At 36.3% G+C, this 342-nt stretch overlaps 1 protein-coding gene across 1 annotated transcript in view; it reads right to left on the reverse strand.

Moving 5' to 3' along the window:
* Positions 1-33: 33 nt before the first annotated feature.
* The window catches only part of LOC119586115, a gene marked incomplete in the record, with an annotated part of 7439 nt that continues 7130 nt past the window's right edge, over positions 34-342 (reverse strand). The window contains 1 exon segment of the mRNA XM_037934806.1: positions 34-174. Within this exon segment, the coding sequence (XP_037790734.1) occupies positions 46-174 (129 nt within the window).

Consider the following 342-nt stretch of genomic DNA (forward strand, 5'->3'; position numbering starts at 1 on the left):
CATTCCTATTGAAAAAGATTTTCAAACACAATAATTTCTTGCTGTTTATTCAATTAACTCTTCCTTAACTTCCATGCTCCTTTGTGTCTCACACGGCTGTCCTTCGGATATAACTCGATCGTGGTTGAAAGTGCAATCGCTCTCAAGATAATGAATCCCAAAGTCATTCCATGCCTGTGATGATCAAATGCATTAAAATCAAACATCTCATTAACAAAAATTCCCTGAGATAAATTACTTTCATGAGAGGAATAGAAAAAAAACAAAAACAAAGACCCTCATGATGTAAGCCATCTGCTGTCATCTTGCCATTACTTAGGGAAGGAATGTTGAGGTCTACAG

The sequence above is a fragment of the Penaeus monodon genome, chromosome 21 (genome assembly GCF_015228065.2).
Source record: "Penaeus monodon isolate SGIC_2016 chromosome 21, NSTDA_Pmon_1, whole genome shotgun sequence".
NCBI lineage: Eukaryota > Metazoa > Arthropoda > Malacostraca > Decapoda > Penaeidae > Penaeus > Penaeus monodon.